Source organism: Petromyzon marinus, unplaced genomic scaffold, assembly GCF_048934315.1.
Source record: "Petromyzon marinus isolate PM22_M1 ecotype Great Lakes invasive population unplaced genomic scaffold, UKy_Petmar_22M1.pri1.0 PM_Scaffold_305, whole genome shotgun sequence".
Lineage (NCBI taxonomy): Eukaryota > Metazoa > Chordata > Hyperoartia > Petromyzontiformes > Petromyzontidae > Petromyzon > Petromyzon marinus.
Genome location: NW_027423286.1, coordinates 83,342 through 109,388, shown reverse-complemented (window position 1 = coordinate 109,388; position 26,047 = coordinate 83,342). Strand labels below are relative to the sequence as shown.

General features: G+C 53.5%; 2 protein-coding genes across 2 annotated transcripts in view; one reads left to right on the top strand and one right to left on the bottom strand.

Annotated features, from left to right (window-relative positions):
- The window catches only part of LOC116937145 (uncharacterized), a 41,372-nt gene that overhangs the window by 1,827 nt on the left and 13,498 nt on the right, over positions 1-26,047 (top strand). The window contains exons 2-3 of the mRNA XM_076064089.1: positions 472-587; positions 18,834-21,721. Coding sequence (XP_075920204.1) covers positions 472-587; positions 18,834-19,769 — 1,052 coding nt within the window. The 3' untranslated portion in view covers positions 19,770-21,721. The remainder of the gene's footprint in view (positions 1-471; positions 588-18,833; positions 21,722-26,047) is intronic.
- The window catches only part of LOC142923155 (uncharacterized), an 86,161-nt gene continuing 82,313 nt past the window's right edge, over positions 22,200-26,047 (bottom strand). Inside the window, exon 6 of the mRNA XM_076064090.1 lies at positions 22,200-22,218. Within this exon, the coding sequence (XP_075920205.1) occupies positions 22,200-22,218 (19 nt within the window). The remainder of the gene's footprint in view (positions 22,219-26,047) is intronic.

Here is a 26,047-nt window from a genome sequence, read left to right as displayed (position 1 = left end):
GGTGACTGGGCGAGTGGGTGTCTGGGCCAGTGGGTGTCTGGGCGAGTGGGTGTCTAGGCGAGTGGGTGACTGGGCGAGTGGGTGTCTGGGCCAGTGGGTGTCTGGGCCAGTGGGTGTCTGGGCGAGTGGGTGTCTGGGCGAGTGGGTGTCTGGGCGAGTGGGTGTCTAGGCGAGTGGGTGTCTGGGCGAGCCAGTGAGTGGCTAGGCGAGTGGGTGTCTAAGCGAGCGAGTGGGTGTCTAGGCGAGTGGGTGTCTGGGCCAGTGGGTGTCTGGGCGAGTGGGTGTCTGGGCGAGTGGGTGTCTGGGCCAGTGGGTGTCTGGGCCAGTGGGTGTCTGGGCCAGTGGGTGTCTGGGCCAGTGGGTGTCTGGGCCAGTGGGTGTCTGGGCCAGTGGGTGTCTAGGCGAGCGAGCGGGTGTCTGTGTCTGCCCGTAACCCTGCCCCCCTCCCCACCCCTCCCTCCCTCATTGCAGGCCCCCCCCCCAATGCCTTCATGTTGCTGGACCCCTCAACGTCGTCCACCTCGTCCACCTCGTCCACGGCGTGTCTCCCCACCGGGACGACACTTCTTGGGGGCGGTGGCGGACCTGTGACCTCCCCAACGGGAACAGTCTACTACTCGCTGCCCTACCACCACCACCACCACCAGCAACAACAACAACAGCAGCAACAACACAACAACCACCAGCAGCAGCAGCAGGACATGTGGACAACTAACGCAAACGCGCCAACAACACAACAACAGCAACAGCAGCTGGTGGTTGTAGCGTCAGCACAACCACCACCACCACCACAACCACCACAACAACAACAACCGGAGCAGCAGCTGTTGGTTACGAGCGCAGCCTCCGCCGCCACCACCAGCACCACCACCAACACAGGCGGGAGTTGAACTTTCAAGCTCTCACTCACTTGGCCAGGTTGTGGTGGTGGTGGTGGTGGTTAACGTGGTGGTTGTGGTTAATGATTTATGGTGGTGGTGGTGTTTACGGTGGTGGCAGTGGTTAAGGTGGTGATAGTGGTGATGGTAGTGGTGGTGGTAATGCATTACGATGGTTTTGGTTGTGGTTAAAATGGTGGTGGTTAAGATGTGCTGATGATAGTGGTGGTTAACATGGTGATGGTGGTGGTGGTAGTGGTTAAGGTGGTGGTTAAGATGGTAGTTGTGGGAATTAAGTTGGTGATTTAGGTGGTGGTGGTGGTGGTGATTTAACATGGCGGTTAATAGCGATTGCCTCATGCCCCAAATTTCGACTAGGAGAGACAAAGGCGGTCGGGAGGGCCCGCTACTACAAACCTTGGGCTGTTGTTGTTGTTGTTGTCCTGTTGTTGTTGTTGTTACTTGTTGGTCGACGCCAGGGTGGTGTGGGTCCGTCGGAGACGCTCGAGAGGAGGACACATGGGTTCGAACCCTGGGGCCCTGTCTCTCATTCTCTCTCATTCTCTGAGAATTTCAGTGTGTGGGTGGGTGGGTGGTGGTGGCGGTGGTGGTGGTTTTCATGGACGCGTCACAGATACTGATGATCACCGTGGGTTTTGTTAGCAGGCCAAACACACAGAGACCCACAGACTCACGACCACCACACAGACCCACAGACTCGCAAACACACAGAGACTCACAACCACACAGACCCACAGACTCACAACCACCACGCAGAGACCCACAGACTCACAAACACACAGAGACCCACAGACTCACCACCACACAGAGACCCACAGACTCACAAACACACAGAGACCCACAGACTCACAACCACACAGAGACCCACAGACTCACCACCACACAGAGACCCATAGACTCACCACCACACAGAGAGCCATAGACTCACCACCACACAGACATAGACTCACCACCACACAGACACCCACAGACTCACAACCACACAGACCTACAGACTCACCACCACACAGAGACCCACAGACTCACAACCACACAGAGACCCACAGACTCACCACCACACAGAGACCCACAGACTCACAAACACACAGAGACCCACAGACTCACAACCACCACACAGAGACCCACAGACTCACCACCACACAGAGACCCACAGACTCACCACCACACAGAGACCCATAGACTCACCACCACACAGAGACCCATAGACTCACCACCACACAGACACAGACTCACCACCACACAGAGACCCACAGACTCACCACACACACAGAGACCCACACTCACAACCACCACACAGAGACCCACAGACTCACAACCACACAGAGACTCACAACCACACAGACCCACAGACTCACAACCACCACACAGAGACCCACAGACTCACGACCACCACACAGAGACCCACAGACTCACGACCACCACACAGAGACCCACAGACTCACCACACAGAGACCCACAGACTCACCATACAGAGACCCACAGACTCACCACACAGAAACCCATAGACTCACCACACAGAAACCCACAGACTCAGCACACAGAGACCCACAGACTCACCACACAGAGACCCACAGACTCACCACACAGACCCATAGACTCACCACACAGAGACCCATAGATTCACCACACAGAACCATAGACTCACCAAACAGAAACCCATAGACTCGCCACACACAGACCCATAGACTCACCACACACAGACCCATAGACTCACCACACAGACCCACAGACTCACCACACAGACCCATAGACTCACCACACAGACCCACAGACTCACCGCACAGAGACCCATAGACTCACCGCACAGAGACCCATAGACTCACCGCACAGAGACCCATAGACTCACCACACACAGACCCACAGACTCACCACACAGACCCATAGACTCACCACACAGACCAACAGACTCACCACACAGAGACCCACAGACTCACCACACAGACCCATAGACTCACCACACAGACCCATAGACTCACCACACAGAGACCCATAGACTCACCACACAGACCCATAGACTCACCACACAGACCCACAGACTCACCGCACAGAGACCCATAGACTCACCACACACAGACCCACAGACTCACCACACACAGACCCATAGACTCACCACACAGACCCATAGACTCACCACACAGACCCACAGACTCACCACACAGACCCACAGACTCACCACACAGACCCATAGACTCACCACACAGACCCATAGACTCACCACACAGAGACCCATAGACTCACCACACAGACCCACAGACTCACCACACACAGACTCACCACACAGACCCATAGACTCACCACACAGACCCATAGACTCACCACACAGAGACCCATAGACTCACCACACACAGACCCATAGACTCACCCACACACAGACCCATAGACTCACCACACAGACCCACAGACTCACCACACAGACCCACAGACTCACCACACAGACCCACAGACTCACCACACAGACCCACAGACTCACCACACAGACCCACAGACTCACCACACAGACCCACAGACTCACCACACAGACCCATAGACTCACCACACAGACCAACAGACTCACCACACAGAGACCCACAGACCCATAGACTCACCACACCGACCCATAGACTCACCACACAGAGACCCATAGACTCACCACACAGACCCACAGACTCACCACACAGACCCATAGACTCACCACACAGACCCATAGACTCACCACACAGACCCATAGACTCACCACACAGAGACCCATAGACTCACCACACACAGACCCATAGACTCACCCACACAGAGACCCACAGACTCACCACACAGAGACCCATAGACTCACCACACAGACCCACAGACTCACCACGCAGACCCACAGACTCACCACACAGACCCACAGACTCACCACACAGACCCACAGACTCACCACACAGACTCACGACACAGAGACCCACAGACTCATCACACAGAGACCCACAGACTCATCACACAGACCCATAGACTCACCACACAGACCCACAGACTCACCACACAGACCCACAGACTCACCACACAGACTCACGACACAGAGACCCACAGACTCACCACACAGAGACCCATAGACTCACCACACAGACCCACAGACTCACCACACAGACCCACAGACTCACCACACAGACCCATAGACTCACCACACAGACCCATAGACTCACCACACAGAGACCCATAGACTCACCCACACACAGACCCATAGACTCACCCACACACAGACCCATAGACTCACCACACAGACCCACAGACTCACCACACAGACCCACAGACTCACCACACAGACCCACAGACTCACCACACAGACCCACAGACTCACCACACAGACTCACGACACAGAGACCCACAGACTCACCACACAGAGACCCACAGACTCATCACACAGAGACCCACAGACTCACCACACAGACCCATAGACTCACCACACAGACCCACAGACTCACCACACAGACTCACCACACAGACTCACCACACAGACTCACCACACAGACTCACCACACAGACCCACAGACTCACCACACAGACTCACGACACAGAGACCCACAGACTCACCACACAGAGACCCATAGACTCACCACACAGACCCACAGACTCACCACACAGAGACCCACAGACTCACCACACAGAGACCCACAGACTCACCACACAGAGACCCACAGACTCACCACACAGAGACCCACAGACTCACCACAGAGACCCATAGACTCACCACACAGAGACCCATAGACTCACCACACAGAGACCCATAGACTCACCACACGCAGACCCATAGACTCACCACACGCAGACCCATAGACTCACCACACAGACACCCACAGACTAACCACACAGAGACCCACAGACTCACCACACAGAGACCCACAGACTCACACAGAGACCCACAGACTCACCACACAGAGACCCACAGACTCACACAAAGACCCATAGACTCACCACACAGAGACCCATAGACTCACTCACACAGAGACCCATAGACTCACCACACAGAGACCCACAGACTCGCCACACAGAGACCCACAGACTCACCACACAGAGACCCACAGACTCACCACACAGAGACCCACAGACTCACCACACAGAGACCCACAGACTCACCACACAGAGACCCACAGACTCACCACACAGAGACCCACAGACTCACCACACAGAGACCCACAGACTCACCACAGAGACCCACAGACTCACTCACACAGAGACCCACAAACTCACCACACAGAGACCCACAGACTCACCACACAGAGACCCACAGACTCACCACACAGAGACCCACAGACTCACCACACAGAGACCCACAGACTCACTCACACAAAGACCCACAGACTCACCACACAGAGACCCACAGACTCACCACACAAAGACCCACAGACTCACTCACACAGAGACCCACAGACTCACTCACACAGAGACCCACAGACTCACCACACAGAGACCCACAGACTCACCACACAGAGCCCCACAGACTCACTACACAGAGACCCATAGACTCACCACACAGAGACCCATAGACTCACCACACAAACCCACAGACTCACCACACAAACCCACAGACTCACCACACAAACCCACAGACTCACCACACAAACCCACAGACTCACCACACAGACCCACAGACTCACCACACAGAGACCCACAGACTCACTCACACAGAGACCCACAGACTTACTCACACAGAGACCCACAGACTCACCACACAGAGACCCATAGACTCACCACACAGAGACCCACAGACTCACCACACAGAGACCCACAGACTCACACAGAGACCCACAGGCTCGCCACACAGACCCACAGACTCACCACACAGAGACCCACAGACTCACCACACAGAGACCCACAGACTCACCACACAGAGACCCACAGACTCACCACACACAGACCCACAGACTCACCACACACAGAGACCCACAGTCTCACCACACAGAGACCCACAGTCTCACCACACAGAGACCCACAGTCTCACCACACAGAGACCCATAGACTCACCACACAGAGACCCATAGACTCACCACACAGACACCCACAGACTCACCACCCACAGACTCACCACACAGAGACCCACAGACTCACCACACAGAGACCCACAGACTCACTCACACAGAGACCCACAGACTCACCACACAGAGACCCACAGACTCACCACACAGAGACCCACAGACTCACCACACAGAGACCCACAGACTCACCACACAGAGACCCACAGACTCACTCACACAAAGACCCACAGACTCACCACACAGAGACCCACAGACTCACCACACAAAGACCCACAGACTCACTCACACAGAGACCCACAGACTCACCACACAGAGACCCACAGACTCACCACACAGAGCCCCACAGACTCACTACACAGAGACCCATAGACTCACCACACAGAGACCCATAGACTCACCACACAAACCCACAGACTCACCACACAAACCGACAGACTCACCACACAAACCCACAGACTCACCACACAAACCCACAGACTCACCACACAGACCCACAGACTCACCACACAGAGACCCATAGACTCACCACACAGAGACCCACAGACTCACCACACAGAGACCCACAGACTCACACAGAGACCCACAGGCTCGCCACACAGACCCACAGACTCACCACACAGAGACCCACAGACTCACCACACAGAGACCCACAGACTCACCACACAGAGACCCACAGACTCACCACACACAGACCCACAGACTCACCACACACAGAGACCCACAGTCTCACCACACAGAGACCCACAGTCTCACCACACAGAGACCCATAGACTCACCACACAGAGACCCATAGACTCACCACACAGACACCCACAGACTCACCACCCACAGACTCACCACACAGAGACCCACAGACTCACCACACAGAGACCCACAGACTCACTCACACAGAGACCCACAGACTCACCACACAGAGACCCACAGACTCACCACACAGAGACCCACAGACTCACCACACAGAGACCCACAGACTCACCACACAGAGACCCACAGACTCACACAAAGACCCACAGACTCACCACACAGAGACCCACAGACTCACTCACACAGAGACCCACAGACTCACTCACACAGAGACCCATAGACTCACTCACACAGAGACCCACAGTCTCACCACACAGACCCACAGACTCACCACACAGAGAGCCACAGACTCACCACACAGACACCCACAGACTCACCACACAGAGACCCACAGTCTCACCACACAGAGACCCACAGACTCACCACACAGAGACCCACAGTCTCACCACACAGAGACCCATAGACTCACCACACAGAGACCCATAGACTCACCACACAGACACCCACAGACTCGCCACACAGAGACCCATAGACTCACTCACACAGAGACCCACAGACTCACCACACACAGACCCACAGACTCGCCACACAGACCCGTAGACTCGCCACACAGACCCGTAGACTCACCACACAGAGACCCACAGACTCACTCACACAGAGACCCACAGTCTCACTCACACAGAGACCCACAGACTCACCACACAGAGACCCACAGACTCACTCACACAGCGACCCACAGACTCATTCACACAAAGACCCACAGACTCACCACACAGAGACCCACAGACTCACCACACAGAGACCCACAGACTCACTCACACAGAGACCCACAGACTCACCACACAGAGACCCATAGACTCACTCACACAGAGACCCACAGTCTCACCACACAGAGACCCACAGACTCACACAGAGACCCATAGACTCACCGCACAGAGACCCATAGACTCACTCACACAGAGACCCACAGACTCACTCACACAGAGACCCACAGACTCACTCACACAGAGACCCACAGACTCACCACACAGACCCACAGACTCACTCGCACAGAGACCCACAGACTCACCACACAGAGACCCACAGACTCACTCACACAGAGACCCACAGACTCACCACACAGAGACCCACAGACTCACCACACAGAGACCCACAGACTCACCACACAGAGACCCACAGACTCACCACCACACAGACACCCACAGACTCACCACCACACAGAGACCCATAGATTCACCACACAGACACCCACAGACTCACCACACACAGACCCACAGACTCACCACACAGACCCACTAATCGGACGTTGAATGCTCGGTGGGGCGAGCGGGGAGGGGGGTAATCGACGTGCTGATGAATGTCGCCGTGTATTTGATTGCTCGCCAAGGAGTGTGGCGATGCGTTTAGTTTGTTCGAGTTTCGCATTTTTATTTTTTTGGCTCCCGTCTCCGGGAGAGGTTTTTCGTTTTGAACATCCACGGGGGTGTGAGGGTGGGGGGAGGGTGGGGGGGCACCCACTCCACCCACTCCACCCACTCCACCCACTCCACCCTTCCCCCCACCGTCCATTGGTGGGGAGAGGGGGTTTGGGGTGGTGGGCTCAGTAGGCTGTGGTGGGGGGAAGGTGGTGCCCGTGATGACGGCACCGAGAGATCGCTGGTGGGTGGGGGGGTGTGGTGGTGGTGGTGGTGGGGGGGTGTGGTGGGGGGGTGACATTGGTGGTGGGGGGGTGTGGTGGGGGGGTGACATTGGTGGTGGTGGTGGGGGGGAGGAGTGTGGCGTAGGCGTGGTGGTGGTTGTGGTGGTGGTGGGGGGTTGAAATTGGTGTTGGTGGTGGTATTGGTGGTGGTGGTGATGGTATTGGTGGTGGGGTTTACCTGCACACAATTAAATGGCAAACGTTTCTCTGTGTGTGACTGAGTGACTGTGAGTGACATGAGTGACTGTGACTGACTGACTGTGTGACTGAGTGACGTGAGTGACGGTGTGACAGACTGTGTGACTGACTGTGTGACTGTGTGACTTAGTGAGTGACTGACTGTGTGACTGAGTGACTGACTGTGTGACTGAGTGACTGACTGAGTGACTGACTGAGTGACTGTATGACTGAGTGACTGAGTGACTGTATGACTGAGTGACTGTATGACTGAGTGACTGACTGTGTGACTGACTGACTGTGCAACTGAGTGACACTGTGTGACTGACTGTGTGACTGTATGACTGAGTGACTGACTGAGTGACTGACTGTGTGACTGAGTGACTGACTGAGTGACTGTGTGACTGAGTGACTGTGCGACTGAGTGACACTGTGACTGAGTGAGTGACTGACTGAGTGACTGTGTGACTGAGTGACTGACTGAGTGGCTAACTGTGTGACTGAGTGACTGACTGTGTGAGTGACTGTGTGACTGACTGTGTGACTGACTGAGTGACTGACTGAGTGAGTGACTGTGCGAGTGCGCTTTGAACCCGGCGACCCGAGATCGATCCCGCTCGCGGCCAAAATCAGTGATGATTTTATCCTAAACGAGTAGCTGGTGTAGTAGCGGTGGTGGTGTAGTAGCTGTGGTGGTGGTGTAGTCGTGGTGATGGTGTAGTAGCTGTGGTGTAGTAGCTGTGGTGGTGGTGTAGTAGCTGTGGTGGTGTAGTAGCTGTGGTGGTGTAGTAGCTGTGGTGGTGGTGTAGTAGCGGTGGTGGTGTAGTAGCTGTGGTGGTGTAGTAGCGGTGGTGGTGTAGTAGTGGTGGTGGTGTAGTAGCTGTGCTGGTGTAGTAGTGGTGGTGTAGTAGCGGTGCTGGTGTAGTAGCGGTGGTGGTGTAGTAGTTGTGGTGGTGTAGTAGCGGTGGTGGTGTAGTAGCGGTGGTGGTGTAGTAACGGTGGTGGTGTAGTAGCGGTGGTGGTGTAGTAGCGGTGCTGGTGTAGTAGCGGTGGTGGTGTAGTAGCGGTGGTGGTGTAGTAGCGGTGGTGGTGTAGTAGCGGTGGTGGTGTAGTAGTGGTGCTGGTGTAGTAGCTGTGGTGGTGTAGTAGTGCTGGTGTAGTAGCTGTGGTGGTGTAGTAGCTGTGGTGGTGTAGTAGCGGTGCTGGTGTAGTAGCTGTGGTGGTGTAGTAGTGCTGGTGTAGTAGCTGTGGTGGTGTAGTAGCGGTGGTGGTGTAGTAGCTGTGGTGGTGTAGTAGCTGTGCTGGTGTAGTAGTGGTGGTGTAGTAGCGGTGCTGGTGTAGTAGCGGTGGTGGTGTAGTAGTTGTGGTGGTGTAGTAGCGGTGGTGGTGTAGTAGCGGTGGTGGTGTAGTAACGGTGGTGGTGTAGTAGCGGTGGTGGTGTAGTAGCGGTGGTGGTGTAGTAGCGGTGGTGGTGTAGTAGTGGTGCTGGTGTAGTAGCGGTGGTGGTGTAGTAGCGGTGGTGGTGTAGTAGCGGTGGTGGTGTAGTAGCGGTGGTGGTGTAGTAGCGGTGCTGGTGTAGTAGCTGTGGTGGTGTAGTAGTGCTGGTGTAGTAGCTGTGGTGGTGTAGTAGCGGTGGTGGTGTAGTAGCTGTGGTGGTGTAGTAGCTGTGCTGGTGTAGTAGTTGTGGTGGTGTAGTAGCTGTGGTGGTGTAGTAGCGGTGGTGGTGTAGTAGTTGTGGTGGTGTAGTAGCTGTGCTGGTGTAGTAGCTGTGGTGGTGTAGTAGCTGTGGTGGTGTAGTAGCGGTGCTGGTGTAGTAGCTGTGGTGGTGTAGTAGTGGTGGTGGTGTAGTAGCTGTGATGGTGTAGTAGCTGTGGTGGTGTAGTAGCGGTGGTGGTGTAGTAGCTGTGGTGGTGTAGTAGCTGTGGTGGTGTAGTAGCGGTGGTGGTGTAGTAGTGGTGGTGGTGTAGTAGCGGTGCTGGTGTAGTAGCGGTGGTGGTGTAGTAGCGGTGGTGGTGTAGTAGCGGTGGTGGTGGTGTAGTAGCGGTGGTAGTGGTGTAGTAGCGGTGGTGGTGTAGTAGCTGTGGTGGTGTAGTAGCGGTGCTGGTGTAGTAGCGGTGGTGGTGGTGTAGTAGCGGTGGTGGTGTAGTAGTTGTGGTAGTGCAGTAGTTGTGGTGGTGTAGTAGCGGTGCTGGTGTAGTAGCGGTGGTGGTGTAGTAGTTGTGGTGGTGTAGTAGCGGTGGTGGTGTAGTAGCTGTGGTGGTGTAGTAGTTGTGGTGGTGTAGTAGTTGTGGTGGTGTAGTAGTTGTGCTGGTGTAGTAGTTGTGGTGGTGTAGTAGTTGTGGTGGTGTAGTAGCGGTGGTGGTGTAGTAGCTGTGGTGGTGTAGTAGTTGTGGTGGTGTAGTAGTTGTGGTGGTGTAGTAGTTGTGGTGGTGTAGTAGTTGTGGTGGTGTAGTAGTTGTGGTGGTGTAGTAGTTGTGGTGGTGTAGTAGCTGTGCTGGTGTAGTAGCTGTGGTGGTGTAGTAGCGGTGGTGGTGTAGTAGCGGTGGTGATGTAGTAGCGGTGGTGGTGTAGTAGTTGTGGTGGTGTAGTAGCGGTGGTGGGGTTGTAGCTGTGGTGGTGTAGTAGCTGTGGTGGTGTAGTAGCGGTGGTGGTGTAGTAGCGGTGGTGGTGTAGTAGCGGTGGTGGTGTAGTAGTTGTGGTGGTGTAGTAGCGGTGGTGGTGTTGTAGCTGTGGTGGTGTAGTAGCTGTGGTGGTGTAGTAGCGGTGGTGGTGTAGTAGCTGTGGTGCTGGTGTAGTAGCTGTGGTGGTGTAGTAGCGGTGGTGGTGTAGTAGCTGTGGTGGTGTAGTAGCGGTGGTGGTGTAGTAGCGGTGGTGGTGTAGTAGCTGTGGTGGTGTAGTAGCGGTGGTGGTATAGTAGCTGTGGTGGTGTAGTAGTTGTGCTGGTGTAGTAGTGGTGGTGGTGTAGTAGCTGTGGTGGTGTAGTAGCTGTGCTGGTGTAGTAGCTGTGGTGGTGTAGTAGCTGTGGTGGTGTAGTAGCGGTGGTGGTGTAGTAGTTGTGCTGGTGTAGTAGCTGTGGTGGTGTAGTAGCTGTGGTGGTGTAGTAGCTGTGGTAGTGTAGTAGCTGTGGTGGTGTAGTAGCGGTGGTGGTGTAGTAGCTGTGCTGGTGTAGTAGCGGTGGTGGTGTAGTAGCGGTGGTGGTGTAGTAGTGGTGGTGGTGTAGTAGCTGTGCTGGTGTAGTAGCGGTGGTGGTGTAGTAGCTGTGGTGGTGTAGTAGCTGTGGTGCTGGTGTAGTAGCGGTGGTGGTGTAGTAGCTGTGGTGGTGTAGTAGTGCTGGTGTAGTAGTGCTGGTGTAGTAGCGGTGCTGGTGTAGTAGCTGTGGTGGTGTAGTAGCTGTGGTGGTGTAGTAGCGGTGGTGGTGTAGTAGCTGTGGTGTAGTAGCGGTGGTGGTGTAGTAGCGGTGGTGGTATAGTAGCTGTGGTAGTGTAGTAGCTGTGTTGGTGTAGTAGCTGTGGTGGTGTAGTAGCTGTGGTGGTGTAGTAGCTGTGGTGGTGTAGTAGTTGTGGTGGTGTAGTAGCTGTGCTGGTGTAGTAGCGGTGGTGGTGTAGTAGCGGTGGTGGTGTAGTAGTTGTGGTGGTGTAGTAGAGGTGGTGGTGTAGTAGCGGTGGTGGTGTAGTAGCTGTGGTGGTGGTGTAGTAGCGGTGGTGGTGTAGTAGCGGTGGTGGTGGTGTAGTAGCGGTGGTGGTGGTGTAGTAGCTGTGGTGGTGTAGTAGCGGTGGTGGTGGTGTAGTAGCGGTGGTGGTGGTGTAGTAGTGGTGGTGGTGTAGTAGCGGTGCTGGTGTAGTAGCTGTGGTGCTGGTGTAGCAGTGGTGGTGTAGTAGCTGTGGTGGTGTAGTAGCTGTGATGGTGTAGTAGCCGTGGTGGTGTAGTAGCGGTGGTGGTGTAGTAGCTGTGGTGGTGTAGTAGTTGTGGTGGTGTAGTAGCTGTGGTGGTGTAGTAGCTGTGGTGGTGTAGTAGCTGTGGTGGTGTAGTAGCTGTGGTGGTGTAGTAGCTGTGGTGGTGTAGTAGCGGTGGTGGTGTAGTAGCTGTGGTGGTGTAGTAGTTGTGGTGGTGTAGTAGCTGTGGTGGTGTAGTAGCGGTGCTGGTGTAGTAGCTTGGTGGTGTAGTAGTTGTGCTGGTGTAGTAGCGGTGGTGGTGTAGTAGCGGTGGTGGTGTAGTAGCGGTGGTGGTGTAGTAGTGGTGGTGGTGTAGTAGCTGTGCTGGTGTAGTAGCGGTGGTGGTGTAGTAGCGGTGGTGGTGTAGTAGTGGTGGTGGTGTAGTAGCTGTGGTGGTGTAGTAGCGGTGGTGGTGTAGTAGCGGTGGTGGTGTAGTAGTGGTGGTGGTGTAGTAGCGGTGGTGGTGTAGTAGCTGTGGTGGTGTAGTAGCTGTGGTGCTGGTGTAGCAGTGGTGGTGGTGTAGTAGCGGTGGTGGTGTAGTAGTGGTGGTGGTGTAGTAGCTGTGGTGGTGTAGTAGCGGTGCTGGTGTAGTAGCTGTGGTGGTGTAGTAGCTGTGATGGTGTAGTAGCGGTGGTGGTGTAGTAGCGGTGGTGGTGTAGTAGCTGTGGTGGTGTAGTAGTGCTGGTGTAGTAGCTGTGGTGGTGTAGTAGCGGTGCTGGTGTAGTAGCGGTGCTGGTGTAGTAGCTGTGGTGGTGTAGTAGCTGTGGTGGTGTAGTAGCTGTGGTGGTGTAGTAGCGGTGGTGGTGTAGTAGCTGTGGTGGTGTAGTAGCTGTGGTGGTGTAGTAGCGGTGGTGGTGTAGTAGCTGTGGTGGTGTAGTAGCGGTGCTGGTGGTGTAGCAGTGGTGCTGGTGTAGTAGCTCTGGTGGTGTAGTAGCTGTGGTGGTGTAGTAGCTGTGGTGGTGTAGTAGCGGTGGTGGTGGTGTAGTAGCGGTGGTGGTGTAGTAGCGGTGGTGGTGTAGTAGCTGTGGTGGTGTAGTAGCGGTGGTGGTGTAGTAGCTGTGGTGGTGTAGTAGTGGTGGTGGTGTAGTAGTGGTGGTGGTGTAGTAGCTGTGGTGGTGTAGTAGCTGTGGTGGTGTAGTACCTGTGGTGGTGGTGTAGTAGCTGTGGTGGTGTAGTAGCTGTGGTGGTGTAGTAGTTGTGGTGGTGTAGTAGCGGTGGTGGTGTAGTAGCGGTGGTGGTGTAGTAGTTGTGGTGGTGTAGTAGCTGTGGTGGTGTAGTAGCGGTGCTGGTGTAGTAGCTTGGTGGTGTAGTAGTTGTGCTGGTGTAGTAGCGGTGGTGGTGTAGTAGCGGTGGTGGTGTAGTAGCGGTGGTGGTGTAGTAGTGGTGGTGGTGTAGTAGCTGTGCTGGTGTAGTAGCGGTGGTGGTGTAGTAGCGGTGGTGGTGTAGTAGTGGTGGTGGTGTAGTAGCTGTGGTGGTGTAGTAGCGGTGGTGGTGTAGTAGCGGTGGTGGTGTAGTAGTGGTGGTGGTGTAGTAGCGGTGGTGGTGTAGTAGCTGTGGTGGTGTAGTAGCTGTGGTGCTGGTGTAGCAGTGGTGGTGGTGTAGTAGCGGTGGTGGTGTAGTAGTGGTGGTGGTGTAGTAGCTGTGGTGGTGTAGTAGCGGTGCTGGTGTAGTAGCTGTGGTGGTGTAGTAGTGCTGGTGTAGTAGCTGTGGTGGTGTAGTAGCGGTGCTGGTGTAGTAGCGGTGCTGGTGTAGTAGCTGTGGTGGTGTAGTAGCTGTGGTGGTGTAGTAGCGGTGCTGGTGTAGTAGCTGTGGTGGTGTAGTAGCTGTGGTGGTGTAGTAGCGGTGGTGGTGTAGTAGCTGTGGTGGTGTAGTAGCGGTGCTGGTGGTGTAGCAGCGGTGGTGGTGTAGTAGCTGTGCTGGTGTAGTAGCTGTGGTGGTGTAGTAGCGGTGGTGGTGGTGTAGTAGCGGTGGTGGTGTAGTAGCGGTGGTGGTGTAGTAGCTGTGGTGGTGTAGTAGCGGTGGTGGTGTAGTAGCTGTGGTGGTGTAGTAGTGGTGGTGGTGTAGTAGTGGTGGTGGTGTAGTAGCTGTGGTGGTGTAGTAGCTGTGGTGGTGTAGTACCTGTGGTGGTGGTGTAGTAGCTGTGGTGGTGTAGTAGCTGTGGTGGTGTAGTAGTTGTGGTGGTGTAGTAGCGGTGGTGGTGTAGTAGCGGTGGTGGTGTAGTAGTTGTGGTGGTGTAGTAGCGGTGGTGGTGTAGTAGTGGTGGTGGTGTAGTAGCTGTGGTGCTGGTGTAGTAGCTGTGCTGGTGTAGTAGCGGTGGTGGTGTAGTAGCTGTGCTGGTGTAGTAGCGGTGGTGCTGGTGTAGTAGCTTGGTGGTGTAGTAGTTGTGCTGGTGTAGTAGCGGTGGTGCTGGTGTAGTAGCGGTGGTGGTGTAGTAGTTGTGCTGGTGTAGTAGCGGTGGTGGTGTAGTAGCGGTGGTGGTGTAGTAGCGGTGGTGGTGTAGTAGTGGTGGTGGTGTAGTAGCTGTGCTGGTGTAGTAGCGGTGGTGGTGTAGTAGCTGTGGTGGTGTAGTAGCTGTGGTGGTGGTGTAGTAGCGGTGGTGGTGTAGTAGCTGTGGTGGTGTAGTAGTGGTGGTGGTGTAGTAGCTGTGCTGGTGTAGTAGCGGTGGTGGTGTAGTAGCGGTGGTGGTGTAGTAGTGGTGGTGGTGTAGTAGCTGTGCTGGTGTAGTAGCGGTGGTGGTGTAGTAGCTGTGGTGGTGTAGTAGCTGTGGTGCTGGTGTAGTAGCGGTGGTGGTGTAGTAGCTGTGGTGGTGTAGTAGTGCTGGTGTAGTAGTGCTGGTGTAGTAGCGGTGCTGGTGTAGTAGCGGTGGTGGTGTAGTAGCTGTGGTGGTGTAGTAGCGAACATCGCTAGCACTGGGGGAGACAAAGGCGGCCGGGCGTGGTGGTGCTGGCCACCCACCCCTTCGTGTGCCGTTCCGGCCTTCACAGGTGCTGCTACTCGCTCACAGCACTTGCCCCTACAGTCTCTGAAGGCTACACGGGGTGGGGGAGTGGGATCTTTGTCTTTGTGCCGTGGGGAGCGGTGGCGCAACGGTTAGCGCGCTCCGCTCCCCTACGAACCTGGCGACCCGAGGTTCGATTCCAGGTCACGGCGGCCAACACCGGCCCTATCACCATCATCATCATCACCCCTACCACCATCACCCCTACCACCATCACCCCTACCACCATCACCACTCCTACCCCTACCACCATCACCCCTACCACCATCACTTCGACCAACACCACAACCACCACCACCCCTACTACCACCACCATCATCACCACCGCCCCTACCACCATCACTTCTAACACCATCACTTCTACCAACACCACAACCACCATCACCACCATCACCACCGCCCCTACCACCACCGGCCCCTACCATCATCACTTCTACCAACACCACCACCATCACCACCATCACCCCTACCACCATCACCCCTACCACCATCACTTCTACCAACACCACAACCACCATCAACCCCTACCACCACCACCACCCCTACCACCATCACCCCTACCACCATCACCCCTACCACCATCACCACCGCCCCTACCACCACTCTTACCACCACCACCACCACCACGACCACCACCATCAACAACCAGTGACGATGTAACACCATTTCTTCATTCCCTGGCTAGTAAGTGTTATTCCGTAATTGCTTATTCCTAAAAAAAAAAGTACAGAAAGTGGCTGTTGTTATTATTAGTCCCCACAAACTTTGCCATTGTGACCAGGACAGCGATACTGTTGAAATGTGCTCGTTTGTTTATTTTTTTTGCTAAAGTCACGTAGGTGGAAAAATATAAAATAAATTAATTATTTGAAAAATTGAAATAAATAAATAACTGACGGCGTTTCGATTGCAACACAAGCAATCGTCTTCAGGTGTGACAAACCACGACAAGGAAATGTTACTGTGTAGGAACCCCCTGGTTACTTACACCAGCCCACTGGGGATTATTGTGTCCGTCCGTCCGTCGTGCATCCAAAACATGGGAGCGGTGGGGCTTGGACAGCCACAGCAAGAAACGAATTATTGTTTTTATTTATTTTTATTCCTAAAAATTTTATTTTTTATTATTACGGACGCTTTGCCTTGCGCCCGAAACGTCGTGATTTTTACTTTTATTTTTATTTTAATTTTTTTAGCGTCTCACTACAATTGACTTTTTCATCTTCTTTTGGTTCTTTCGGTAAAGTCACCACCGCGTAGAATGAGAATAAAATAATACAATTGATAAAATAAAATAACAAAATAATATTCTCACGACGTTTCGGCCACAACACAAGCGGCCTTCATCAGGTGAAGGGACGAGACTGTCTGGTAGGACAGCGCTGTCCTACCAGACAGTCTCGTACCTTCACTCACTCACCCACTCGCTCACCCACTCACCTACTCACTCACCCTCTCACCACCCTCTCACTCACCCTCTCACTCACCCTCTCACTCACCCTCCCACTCACCTTCTCAGCCAGCACAAGACACTCACTCACTCACCCACTCACTCACCCTCTCACTCACCCTCTCACTCACCCACTCACTCACCCACTCAACCAGCACGAGACACTCACCCACCCTCCCACCTACTCACCCTCTTACCCACAGCCTCGCTCACCCTCCCACTCACCCTCTCACTCACCCTCTCACTCACCCACTCACCATCTCACTCACTCACCCTCTCACTCACCCACTCACTCACCCTCTCACTCACCCTCTTACCCACAGTCTCGCTCACCCACTCACTCACCCTCTCGCTCACCCACTCACTCACTCACCCACTCACTCACCCTCTCACTCACCCACTCACTCACCCTCTCACTCACCCTCTCACTCACCCACTCACTCACCCTCTCAACCAGCACGAGACACTCACTCACCCACTCACTCACCCTCTCACTCACTCACCCACTCACTCACCCTCTCACTCACTCACTCACCACCCTCTCACAACCCTCTCACCCACCCCCACTCAGCCAGCACGAGACACCCACTCACCCACTCAATTACCCACTCACTCAATCACTCACTCACTCGCTCACCCACTCACTCGCTCACCCACTCACTCACTCACCCACTCACCCACTCGCTCACCCACTCACCCACTCACTCACCCACTCACTCACCCTCTCACCACCCTCTCACTCACCCTCTCACTCACCCTCTCACTCACCCTCCCACTCACCTTCTCAGCCAGCACAAGACACTCACTCACTCACTCACCCACTCACTCACCCACTCACTCACCCTCTCACTCACCCACTCACTCACCCTCTCAACCAGCACGAGACACTCACTCACCCACTCACTCACCCTCTCACTCACTCACTCACCCACTCACTCACCCTCTCACTCACTCACTCACCCTCTCACTCACCCACTCACTCACCCTCTCACTCACCCACTCACTCACCCTCTCACTCACCCACTCACTCACCCTCTCACTCACCCTCTTACCCAAGTCTCACTCACCCTCTCGCTCACCCTCTCACTCACCCACTCACTCACCCTCTCACTCACCCTCTCACTCACCCTCTCACTCACCCACTCACTCACCCTCTCACTCACCCACTCACTCACCCTCTCACTCACCCTCTTACCCACAGCCTCGCTCACCCTCTCACCCACCCACCAACTCACTCTGTCACCCACCCACACCCACCCACACTCACGCTGCCACCACCCACTCACGCCTACCCACCCACCCACACTCACCTACCCACCCACACTCACCCACCAGCCACCCACCATCCACACTCACCCACCAGCCACCCACCACCCACGCTGCCACCCACCCACCCACCCATTGTGTCTCCATCCCTTTGTCTCTCCCTGCCGCTCTCTCCTCCTCTCGGGGGAGTAGCAACGCGCGTCACCACAATCTGGGGGGAGAGGAAAGAGAGAGGGGGGAGAGAGAGGGGAGAGAGAGGAAAGAGAGAGGGGGGAGAGAGGAAAGAGAGAGGGGGGAGAGAGGAAAGAGAGAGGGGGTAGAAGAACGAGAGAGGAAAGAGAGAGGGGGGAGAGAGGGGAGAGAGAGAGGGGAGAGGGAGAAGAAGGAGAGAGAGGGAGAGAGGAGAGAGGGGGTGGAGTCCTGGGATCGCGCATCGGTGGAGACGGTGAGAGCGGAGAGACAGAGGAGGGAGAGTGGGAGGAGAGAGACAGAGGAGAGAGACAGAGGAGAGAGACAGAGGAGAGAGACAGAGGAGAGAGACAGAGGAGAGAGACAGAGGAGAGAGACAGGAGAGAGACAGGAGAGAGACAGAGGAGAGAGACAGAGGAGAGAGACAGAGGTAGAGTGGGAGGAGAGAGACAGAGGAGAGAGACAGAGGAGAGAGACAGAGGAGAGAGAGACAGAGGAGGGAGAGACAGAGGAGAGAGACAGAGGAGAGAGACAGAGGAGGTATAGTGGGAGGAGAGAGACAGAGGAGAGAGACAGAGGAGAGAGACAGAGGAGAGAGACAGAGGAGAGAGACAGAGGAGAGAGACAGAGGAGGTAGAGTGGGAGGAGAGAGAGACAGAGGAGAGAGACAGAGGAGAGAGACGGAGGAGAGAGACGGAGGAGAGAGACAGAGGAGAGAGAGGAGAGAGACAAAGCGGGGTGAGAGACAGAATCCGCGTCTGTGGGGAGGTTGGAGAGAGAGAGAGAGGGGACAGGGAGAGAGAGGGGGGACAGACAGAGAGAGGGGACAGGGACAGAGAGGGGGACAGAGAGAGAGAGAGAGAGGGGACAGGGAGAGAGACAGAGAGAGGGGACAGAGACAGAGAGAGAGAGGGGACAGGGAGACAGACAGAGAGGGGGGACAGAGACAGACAGAGAGGGGAGACAGAGACAGACAGAGAGAGGGGACAGGGAGACAGACAGAGAGGGGACAGGGAGACAGACAGAGAGGGGGGACAGAGACAGAGAGAGAGAGAGGGGACAGGGAGAGACAGACAGAGAGGGGACAGGGAGAGGGGACAGAGAGAGAGAGGGGGGACAGGGAGAGAGACAGAGAGAGGGGACAGAGACAGAGAGAGGGGGCAGAGACAGACAGAGAGGGGAGACAGAGACAGAGAGAGAGGGGACAGGGAGAGGGGACAGGGAGACAGACAGAGACAGACAGAGAGGGGACAGGGAGACAGACAGAGAGGGGACAGGGAGACAGACAGAGAGGGGGGACAGAGACAGAGAGACAGGTGGGCTTGAGATCGACAGCAGGGGAGAGTTGTGAGAGAGACAAAGCCGCGTGAGAGAGAGCGAGAAGGAGACAAAGAAAGAAGGGAGAGGTAAGGGAGAGATAAGGGAGAGATAAGGGAGAGCTAGGAGAGAGGTAAGGGAGAGATAAGGGAGAGATAAGGGAGAGCTAGGAGAGAGATAAGAGAGAGTGAGAGAGAGAGATAAGGGAGAGATAAGGGAGAGATAAGGGAGAGCTAGGAGTGAGAGACAAGGGAGAGAGTGAGAGAGAGATAAGGGAGAGTGAGAGAGGGAGTGAGAGATAATGGAGAGCTAGGAGAGCGATAAGGGAGAGTGAGAGAGAGAGAGAGACAAGGGAGAGCTAAGAGAGAGATAAGGGAGCGCTAGGAGAGAGATAAGGGAGAGCTAGGGGAGAGTGAGAGAGATAAGGGAGAGCTAGGAGAGAGATAAGGGAGAGTAAGAGAGTGAGAGACAAGGGAGAGCTAGGAGAGAGATAAGGGAGAGTGAGAGAGATAAAGGAGAGATAGTAGAGAGATAAGGGAGAGAGAGTGAGGGATAAGGGAGAGATAGGAGAGAGATAAGGGAGAGCTAGGAGAGAGACAAGGGAGAAAGAGAGTGAGAGACAAGGGAGAGAGTGAGAGATAAGGGAGAGCTAAGAGAGAGACAAGGGAGAGATAGGAGAGATAAGGGAGAGCTAGTAGAGTGTGAGAGAGAGAGTGAGAGACAAGGGAGAGAGAGAGATAAGGGAGCGCTAAGAGAGAGATAAGGGAGCGCTAAGAGAGAGACAAGGGAGCGCTAAGAGAGAGAGAGAGCGCCCCGGTTAGGGAGAGTTAAATAGAGAGGGGAGGAGAGAGGGTGAGGTGGTGCAGGGGAGAGAGATCACGGACGGGAGAGATCACGGAGGGGAGAGATAAGGGAGAGAAAAGGGAGAGAAAAGAGAGAGGGGGAAAGGAGAGGAAAGGGAGAGCTAGGAGAGAGATAAGGGAAAGCTAAGAGAGAGATAAGGGAGAGCTAGGAGAAAGATAAGGGAGAGCTAGGAGAGAGAGAGATAAGAGAGAGCTAGGAGAGAGATAAGGGAGAGCTAGGAGAGAGATAAGGGAGAGCTAGGAGAGAGATAAGGGAAAGCTAAGAGAGAGATAAGGGAGAGCTAGGAGAGAGATAAGGGAGAACTAGGAGAGAGATAAGAGAGAGCTAGGAGAGAGATAAGGGAGAGCTAGGAGAGAGAGAGACAAGGGAGAGCTAGGAGAGAGTGAGAGAGAGATAAGGGATAGCTAAGAGAGAGATAAGAGAAAGCTAGGAGAGAGAGAGTGAGACAAGGGAGAGCTAAGAGAGAGACAAGGGAGAGCTAGGAGAGAGACAAGGGAGAGCTAGGAGAGAGAGAGACAAGGGAGAGCTAGGAGAGAGATAAGGGAGAGCTAAGAGAGAGAGACAAGGGAGAGCTAGGAGAGAGAGACAAGGGAGAGCAAAGAGAGAGACAAGGGAGAGCTAAGAGAGAGACAAGGGAGAGCTAAGAGAGAGATAAGGGAGAGCTAGGAGAGAGATAAGGGAGAGCTAGGAGAGAGTGAGAGAGATAAGAGAGAGTCAGAGAGAGACAAGGGAGAGCTAGGAGAGAGTGAGAGAGTGAGAGAGTGAGAGAGATAAGGGAGAGCTAAGAGAGAGATAAGGGAGAGCTAGGAGAGAGTGAGAGAGATAAGAGAGAGTGAGAGAGAGATAAGGGAGAGCTAAGTGAGAGATAAGGGAGAGGCTAAGAGAGAGCTAAGAGAGAGCTAAGAGAGAGTGAGAGAGAGAGAGCGCCCCGGTTAGGGAGAGTTAAATCGCGATCCGGACAACAAGGGGGGAGAGTTAAATAGAGAGGGGTGCGGAGAGAGATCACGGAGGGGAGAGATAAGGGAGAGATAAAGGAGAGGAAAGGGAGAGATAAAGGAGAGGAAAGGGAGAGCTGAGCCGTCATGACGCTCTCCCTCTCTGCTCGCTGTGGCCGCGGCTCTCTGCACACTCCACGCTGGGGGTAAGGGCACGGGGTCACTGGGTCACGGGGTCACAGGGTCGCTGGGTCACTGGGTCACTGGGTCGCTGGGTCACTGGGTCGCTGGGGCACGGGGTCACTGAGTTAATGGGTCACTGGGTCATTGGCTAGTGGGGTCACTGGGCCGAGGAGTCATGGGGTCACTGGGTCACTGGGCCACGTGGTCACTGAGGCAATGGGTCATGGGGGGGGGAGGGGGCACTCTGTAATTGGGTCACGTGGACACTGGGCCACGTGGTCACTGAGGTAATGGGTCACTGGGTCACTGGCTAGCGGGGTCACTGGGCCGCCGGGTCATGGGGTCACTGGGTCATGTGGTCACTGAGGCAATGGGTCATGGGGTGAGGGGGCACTCTGTAATTGGGTCACGTGGACACTGGCCACGTGGTCACTGGGGTAATGGGTCACTGGGTCACTAGCTAGTGGGGTCACTGGGCCGCGGGGTCATGGAGTCACTGGGTCACTGGGCCACGTGGTCACTGAGGCAATGGGTCATGGGGGGAGGGGGCACTCGGGGGCACTGTGTTACGGGTCACTGGGTAATTGGGTCACTGGGTAATTGGTTCACTGGGTCATCAGTGAAGTGGGTCACGGGGTCATTTGATAACCGGGGCGTGGGGTCATTGGATAATTGGGTCACGGTGTCACGTGGTAATGAGATAATTGGGTCAGGGTGTCACGTGTCAGTGAGGTAATTGGGTCAGGGTGTCACGTGGTAATGAGAGAATTGTGTCAGGGTGTCACGTGTCAGTGAGGTAATTGGGTCAGGGTGTCACGTGTCAGTGAGGTAATTGGGTCAGGGTGTCACGTGTGAGTGAGGTAATTGGGTCAGGGTGTCACGTGTCAGTGAGGTAATTGGGTCAGGGTATCACGTGGCAATGAGATAATTGGGTCACGGTGTCACGTGGTAATGAGAGAATTGTGTCAGGGCGTCACGTGTCAGTGAGGTAATTGGGTCAGGGTGTCACGTGGTAATGAGAGAATTGGATCAGCGTGTCACGTGTCAGTGAGGTAATTGGGTAAAGGTGTCAAGTGGCAATGAGAAAATTGGGTCAGGCTGTCACGTGTCAGTGAGGTAATTGGGTCAGGGTGTCACGTGGTAATGAGAGAATTGGGTCAGCGTGTCACGTATCAGTGAGGTAATTGGGTCAGGGTGTCACGTGACAGTGAGGTAATTGGGTCTGGGTGTCACGTGGTAATGAGAGAATTGTGTCAGGGTGTCACGTGACAGTGAGGTAATTGGGTCAGGGTGTCATGTGGCAATGAGAGAATTGTGTCAGGGTGTCACGTGTCAGTGAGGTAATTGGGTCAGGGTGCCACGTGTCAGTGAGGTAATTGGGTCAGGCTTTCACGGTGGCTATGAGATGTTGACTACCTCGCCTGGTCTACAGGAGGTCGTGGGTTCGAACCCCGACCTTGACGACGCCTGCTGCTGCTGCTGCTGTTGTAGATTTGGAGTCTGCGTCTCTCCTCTCTCTCTCTCTCTGTCTCCACATTTAGCAATCGACATCGCCACGCAGTTCACCGAGTGATTTGTCTGCCCCTAAACATCGGCACGCGACGACCGCGACACTGATTGATGGTGGCAACAGCCACTGCGTTGATGGGGATATCATTCAGTCGCTTCTAAAGACAATTGAAGAGACAGAGAGACAGAGGGAGAGACAGAGAGCGAGCTACATAGGCAGACGACGCACTGCTAATGAGAACAAATGAGTCGAGTGGATGTTCGTGTTGATGCGATTGTTGGGTTGTCCCCATCGTGGTAGGATGTAGTGTGTAGTGTAGTGTAGGATGTGGTGTGTAGTGTAGTGTAGGATGTGGTGTGTAGTGTAGGATGTAGTGTGTAGTGTAGTGCAGGATGTAGTGTAGTGTATGATGTAGTGTGTAGTGTAGTGTAGGATGTAGTGTGTAGTGTAAGATGTAGTGTGTAGTGTAGTGTAGGATGTAGTGTAGTGTAGGATGTAGTGTGTAGTGTAGTGTAGGATGTGGTGTGTAGTGTAGTGTAGGATGTAGTGTGTAGTGTAGTGTAGGATGTAGTGTGTAGTGTAGTGTAGGATATAGTGTGTAGTGTAGGATGTAGTGTGTAGTGTAGTGTAGGATATAGTGTGTAGTGTAGGATGTAGTGTGTAGTGTAGTGTAGGATATAGTGTGTAGTGTAGTGTAGGATGTGGTGTATAGTGTAGGATGTAGTGTGTAGTGTAGTGTAGGATGTAGTGTGTAGTGTAGTGTAGGATGTAGTGTATAGTGTAGTGTAGGATGTAGTGTGTAGTGTAGTGTAGGATGTAGTGTGTAGTGTAGGATGTAGTGTGTAGTGTAGTGTAGGATGTAGTGTAGTGTAGGATGTAGTGTGTAGTGTAGTGTAGGATGTGGTGTGTAGTGTAGTGTAGGATGTAGTGTGTAGTGTAGTGTAGGATGTAGTATGTAGTGTAGTGTAGGATGTAGTGTGTAGTGTAGGATGTAGTGTGTAGTGTAGGATATAGTGTGTAGTGTAGGATGTAGTGTGTAGTGTAGTGTAGGATATAGTGTGTAGTGTAGTGTAGGATGTGGTGTATAGTGTAGTGTAGGATGTAGTGTGTAGTGTAGTGTAGGATGTAGTGTGTAGTGTAGTGTAGGATGTGGTGTGTAGTGTAGTGTAGGATATGGTGTGTAGTGTAGTGTAGGATGTAGTGTGTAGTGTAGTGTAGGATGTGGTGTGTAGTGTAGTGTAGGATGTAGTGTGTAGTGTAGTGTAGGATGTAGTGTGTAGTGTAGGATGTAGTGTGTAGTGTAGTGTAGGATGTAGTGTATAGTGTAGTGTAGGATGTAGTGTAGTGTAGGATGTAGTGTGTAGTGTAGTGTAGGATGTAGTGTGTAGTGTAGGATGTCGTGTGTAGTGTAGTGTAGGATGTAGTGTGTAGTGTAGGATGTAGTGTGTAGTGTAGGATGTAGTGTGTAGTGTAGTGTAGGATGTAGTGTATAGTGTAGTGTAGGATGTAGTGTGTAGTGTAGTGTAGGATGTAATGTGTAGTGTAGTGTAGGATGTAGTGTGTAGTGTAGTATAGGATGTAGTGTGTAGTGTAGGATGTAGTTAATAGTGTAGTGTAGGATGTAGTGTGTAGTGTAGTGTAGGATGTAGTGTGTAGTGTAGTGTAGGATGTAGTGTGTAGTGTAGTGTAGGATGTGGTGTGTAGTGTAGTGTAGGATGTAGTGTGTGTAGTGTAGGATGTAGTGTGTAGTGTAGTGTAGGATGTAGTGTATAGTGTAGTGTAGGATGTAGTGTGTAGTGTAGGATGTAGTGTGTAGTGTAGTGTAGGATGTAGTGTGTAGTGTAGTGTAGGATGTGGTGTGTAGTGTAGTGTAGGATGTAGTGTGTAGTGTATGATGTAGTGTGTAGTGTAGTGTAGGATGTAGTGTATAGTGTAGTGTAGGATGTAGTGTGTAGTGTAGGATGTAGTGTGTAGTGTAGTGTAGGATGTAGTGTGTAGTGTAGGATGTAGTGTGTAGTGTAGTGTAGGATGTAGTGTGTAGTGTAGTGTAGGATGTGTAGTGTAGTGTAGGATGTAGTGTGTAGTGTAGTGTAGGATGTAGTGTGTAGTGTAGTGTAGGATGTAGTGTGTAGTGTAGTGTAGGATGTGTAGTGTAGTGTAGGATGTAGTGTGTAGTGTAGTGTAGGATGTAGTGTGTAGTGTATGATGTAGGATGTAGTGTGTAGTGTAGTGTAGGATGTAGTGTGTAGTGTAGTGTAGGATGCGGTGTGTAGTGTATAGTGTAGTGTAGGATGTAGTGTGTAGTGTATGATGTAGTGTGTAGTGTAGTGTAGGATGTAGTGTATAGTGTAGTGTAGGATGTAGTGTGTAGTGTAGTGTAGGATGTAGTGTGTAGTGTAGTGTAGGATATAGTGTGTAGTGTAGTGTAGGATGTGGTGTGTAGTGTAGTGTAGGATGTAGTGTGTAGTGTAGTGTAGGATGTAGTTAATAGTGTAGTGTAGGATGTAGTGTGTAGTGTAGTGTAGGATGTAGTGTGTAGTGTAGTGTAGGATGTAGTGTGTAGTGTAGTGTAAGATGTAGTGTGTAGTGTAGTGTAGGATGTAGTGTGTAGTGTAGGATGTAGTGTGTAGTGTAGTGTAGGATGTAGTGTAGAGTGTAGTGTAGGATGTAGTGTGTAGTGTAGTGTAGGATGTAGTGTATAGTGAAGTGTAGGATGTAGTGTGTAGTGTAGGATGTAGTGTGTAGTGTAGGATGTAGTGTGTAGTGTAGGATGTAGTGTGTAGTGTAGTGTAGGATGTAGTGTATAGTGTAGTGCAGGATGTAGTGTGTAGTGTAATGT